The 4,013-nt window shown below is 37.7% G+C and overlaps 1 protein-coding gene across 1 annotated transcript; it reads left to right on the top strand.

The window, feature by feature from the left end:
* Window positions 1–717: 717 nt before the first annotated feature.
* LOC106779334 (subtilisin-like protease SBT1.1) lies at window positions 718–3,749 on the top strand. Its single transcript, XM_014667427.2, has 2 exons — window positions 718–894; window positions 1,293–3,749. The coding sequence occupies exon 2, from the start codon at window positions 1,298–1,300 to the stop codon at window positions 3,584–3,586; it is 2,289 nt and encodes a 762-aa protein (XP_014522913.1). The 5' UTR covers window positions 718–894; window positions 1,293–1,297; the 3' UTR covers window positions 3,587–3,749.
* The last annotated feature ends 264 nt before the right edge of the window (window positions 3,750–4,013 follow it).

Raw genomic sequence — 4,013 nt, 5'->3', positions numbered from 1 at the left:
ACACTGAATAAAGGATCAGTTTGAAGCACACTGATATTGGTGTGGCTTAATGGCTGCAACTGCACTAAGATGAAATGTAAAAAAATTCAAAGTTAGATACAGTTTATAAACTGTAATTCAGTCAGAGTTAGAGGTTTATGTTTCACTTTAGTTGAAATTTCAATAACAATACATAAGGAACTTCATCTGAGATTTATGCTAAAGGACATAAACAAAAGATAATGAATATGTTATCAGTTGCAAAGATAAGAGATGAAAAATTTGCATGAACTTCCACATTGGTGCAATCTGAGGTGTATTTGGTTAGTCAACATACTGTAAATTACTAGCTAGAACTTAATTAACTGGTGTTAACTGAGTCAACATCCTCTGTTGGCAAGACCATGGTGGGGTAGATTCGTTTCCATTTGAAGAGCTCACTAATTGACTTAAGTAAAATAAGATGTGCCTTTGGCCCACATGAACATTGTTAGAACTGTCTCTAAGAAATGATGTCATAATTATAAATGTCAATTTGAAATTAAAAGGGCCTTCATAAAAGGATAAAATAATGAAAAAGTTGTAAGTGGAAACAACAATCATGGTCAATAATATAACTTGCAACTGAATAGAGAAAGATATTTGCACCAGTAAATATACAATGGCCCATCATTGGACCAGTTGCCATCACAATAAGTATATAAGAACTTAAATGGTGCAGTCTTGAAGTAGAAGATAAGAATACAAAAGGTAGACTCATTGCCATTGCAGAACTGCAATTTAATGAACACACAAAATTTTAATGCCTTTAACTTTTTCTTCTTGTGCTTATTAAAGATTCAGTGTTAGCAGCCACTAGCATTCTTCTCCCCCCATATCTTTTTCTCTAGTGTTCTTGTGCTAACAACAGCATTGGTTTGAACCTCTAACTCCATTCTCTCTGTCACTGTTTATTGATAGCTTCTAGTTTTTGAGTAGACACTAATTAGCTATGTATCATTTACTCTAGTAGTATTGTTTAGAATGTTGCTTGCATGGTATTCTTATAAAGTGTGATCTACACAAATAGGGAATTTTTTCCTGTAAGTTTGTCATACATTCTTTCTAGAGTAGGATATATGTTTCATAAAGAAAGATTAGAGATAGTTTGCATTGCTAAGAATTATGTCTGTAAAAACCAAGCAAAAAAGTATGAAGGAAAAAAGAGTTCATTGAAGTTTGAACATGTTATATAAAAGTATACTTTTATTTTGTTAGATAAAATATTATATAAAGTGTTTTTTTCTTTTTTGTCTGCTGTCACTTTTGTGTAGGCAACATGAACTTCAGGGCACTCCTACTCTTCCTGGCCTTTATGGTGACAAAGTCAGGAGCAGTAGTGGAGAAGCAAACATACATAGTACACATGGACAAGACAAAGATGGAAGCCTCAGTCCATTCCCAAGGCTTGGCAAAACCTTGGTTCAAATCAGTCATCGATTTCATCTCTGAAGCTTCGTTCGAAGAAGGAGAACCTCAACTCATTTATGTTTATGAAACCAGCCTTTTTGGTTTTGCTGCTCAACTTTCAAATAAGCAGCTTGAGTACTTGAACCAAGTGGATGGCTTCGTTGCAGTATTACCTGATGAACTATTGACCCTTCACACAACCTACACTCCCCATTTTCTTGGCCTGCAGGAGGGAGAAGGACTTTGGAGTGCTTCTAACTTGGCCTCAGATGTGATCATTGGAGTCCTTGATACAGGAATATGGCCTGAACACATCAGTTTCCAAGACACTGGTTTGTCCGAAGTACCCTCTCGGTGGAAAGGAGCTTGTGAAGCAGGCACCAATTTCTCTGCCTCAAGTTGTAACAAGAAGCTTGTTGGTGCAAGAGTCTTTCTACAAGGGTATGAAAAATTTGCAGGAAGGATCAATGAAACCATGGACTATCGTTCTGCTAGAGACGCTCAAGGACATGGATCACACACAGCCTCAACGGCAGCTGGAAACATGGTGAAGAATGCCAGCTTTTTCGGCTTGGCCAGTGGTTCAGCCACTGGAATGAGGTATACCTCAAGAATAGCTGCTTATAAAGTATGCTGGCGTTTAGGCTGTGCTAACTCTGACATATTAGCAGCTATTGACAAAGCTGTTGCTGATGGTGTTGATGTACTGTCACTCTCATTAGGTGGCAGTGCCAGACCTTATTACAGCGATAGCATTGCCATAGCCTCATTTGGAGCAACACAAAACGGTGTTTTTGTTTCTTGCTCGGCAGGCAATTCAGGCCCTTTTAGTTCTACTGTTGGAAATGTTGCCCCGTGGATCATGACTGTTGCTGCTAGCTACACTGATAGGAGCTTTCCAACTCAAGTGAAGCTTGGAAATGGAAAGCTTTTCAAAGGGTCATCATTGTACACGGGCAAGAAAACTAAGCAATTGCCTCTTGTTTATGTCAATTCCTCAAAAGAACATAGGACAGCACAGTATTGCACCAAAGGTTCTCTTGATCCAAAGGTTGTCAAAGGAAAAATAGTTGCCTGCGAACGTGGAATAAACAGTAGAACAGCAAAGGGAGAAGTAGTGAAGATGGCAGGTGGAGCAGGAATAATACTACTCAACTCAGAAAACCAGGGAGAAGAACTTTTTGCTGATCATCATGTTTTGCCAGGCACATCTTTAGGGGCCTCTGCAAGTAAAATAATCAGAAGCTACATTCACTCAGCAAAAGCACCAACAGCTTCAATTTCCTTCCTAGGGACAGCATATGGAGACCCTGCACCAGCTATGGCAGCATTTTCTTCTAGAGGACCAAGTGCAGTAGGAGGAGATGTGATCAAACCAGATGTTACTGCACCTGGTGTGAACATCTTGGCTGCTTGGCCTCCCATAACTAGTCCAAGCATGCTCAAGAGCGACAAAACAAGTCCACTATTTAACATAGTCTCAGGTACCTCAATGTCATGTCCTCATGTTAGTGGTATAGCAGCCTTGATCAAATCTGCGCACAATGGTTGGTCACCTGCAGCCATCAAATCTGCTCTGATGACTACTGCTTCTGTATCTAACAACAAAGGTGCTGCAATTGCTGACTATGGTTCAAAAAATTCAGCACTTGCTAACCCCTTTGCATTTGGTTCAGGTCATGTTAACCCTGAAAGAGCTTCTGATCCAGGATTGGTCTATGACATCACCACCAAAGATTACTTAAATTACTTGTGCAGCCTGAAATACACATCTTCCCAGATTGCTTTATTGTCCAAAGGTAATTTTACATGCACCAAAAGCTCAGCTCTTCAACCTGGTGACTTGAACTACCCCTCATTTGCTGTGCTATTTGGCACAAGTGCTCTAAAGGCTAGTGTGACATTCAAGAGGGTAGTTACAAATGTAGGAAGCCCCAAAATTTCTTATGCAGTGAAGGTGGAAGAACCAAATGGAGTATCTGTCAGGGTTGAACCAAGGAATATCAGTTTCAGAAAAACTGGTCAGAAATTGAGCTATAAGGTGATTTTTGTTTCAAATCAGAATACAACAGTTACCAGAAATTCATCATTTGGATCACTTACTTGGGTATCAGGTAGATATGCTGTTAGAAGCCCTATAGCAGTGACATGGAAATGATAGAAAAGGCCTTTCAATAGAAGTCCTATAGCAGAAAAATAAATTTTAACCTCAGAACTAGCATGGGAACTTTATCTCAGAATTATGATGCAGCACACTATTACTGTAACTTTGTTACTATCTCTAAGCTTTATTGAATAAAAGAACATTTGTACCATCTTTAAGTTAAGATAATTGTTTTTTATTATTACTGGTCTTCATTAATTAATTAAATTAAAAAAAAGTCTATCTCTAAATTTTCTTACCCAAAAATAATTAATTTTTTATCTATTTAAAATTTATATTACAGATAAAATAATAACTTTATATTTTAAATGGGTAAAAAGTAAATTATACAAAGGTAATTCTTTGGGTTAAATATGTTTTTAGTCTCTATGCTTTGAGGTGATTTTGGTTTTAGTCCATTTTCAAACTATGGTACAATTTA

The sequence above is a fragment of the Vigna radiata genome, unplaced genomic scaffold (genome assembly GCF_000741045.1).
Source record: "Vigna radiata var. radiata cultivar VC1973A unplaced genomic scaffold, Vradiata_ver6 scaffold_194, whole genome shotgun sequence".
NCBI classification, from domain to species: domain Eukaryota; kingdom Viridiplantae; phylum Streptophyta; class Magnoliopsida; order Fabales; family Fabaceae; genus Vigna; species Vigna radiata.
The sequence above is the reverse complement of the archived record's forward strand: the minus strand, read 5'-3'. Positions and strand labels throughout refer to the sequence as shown.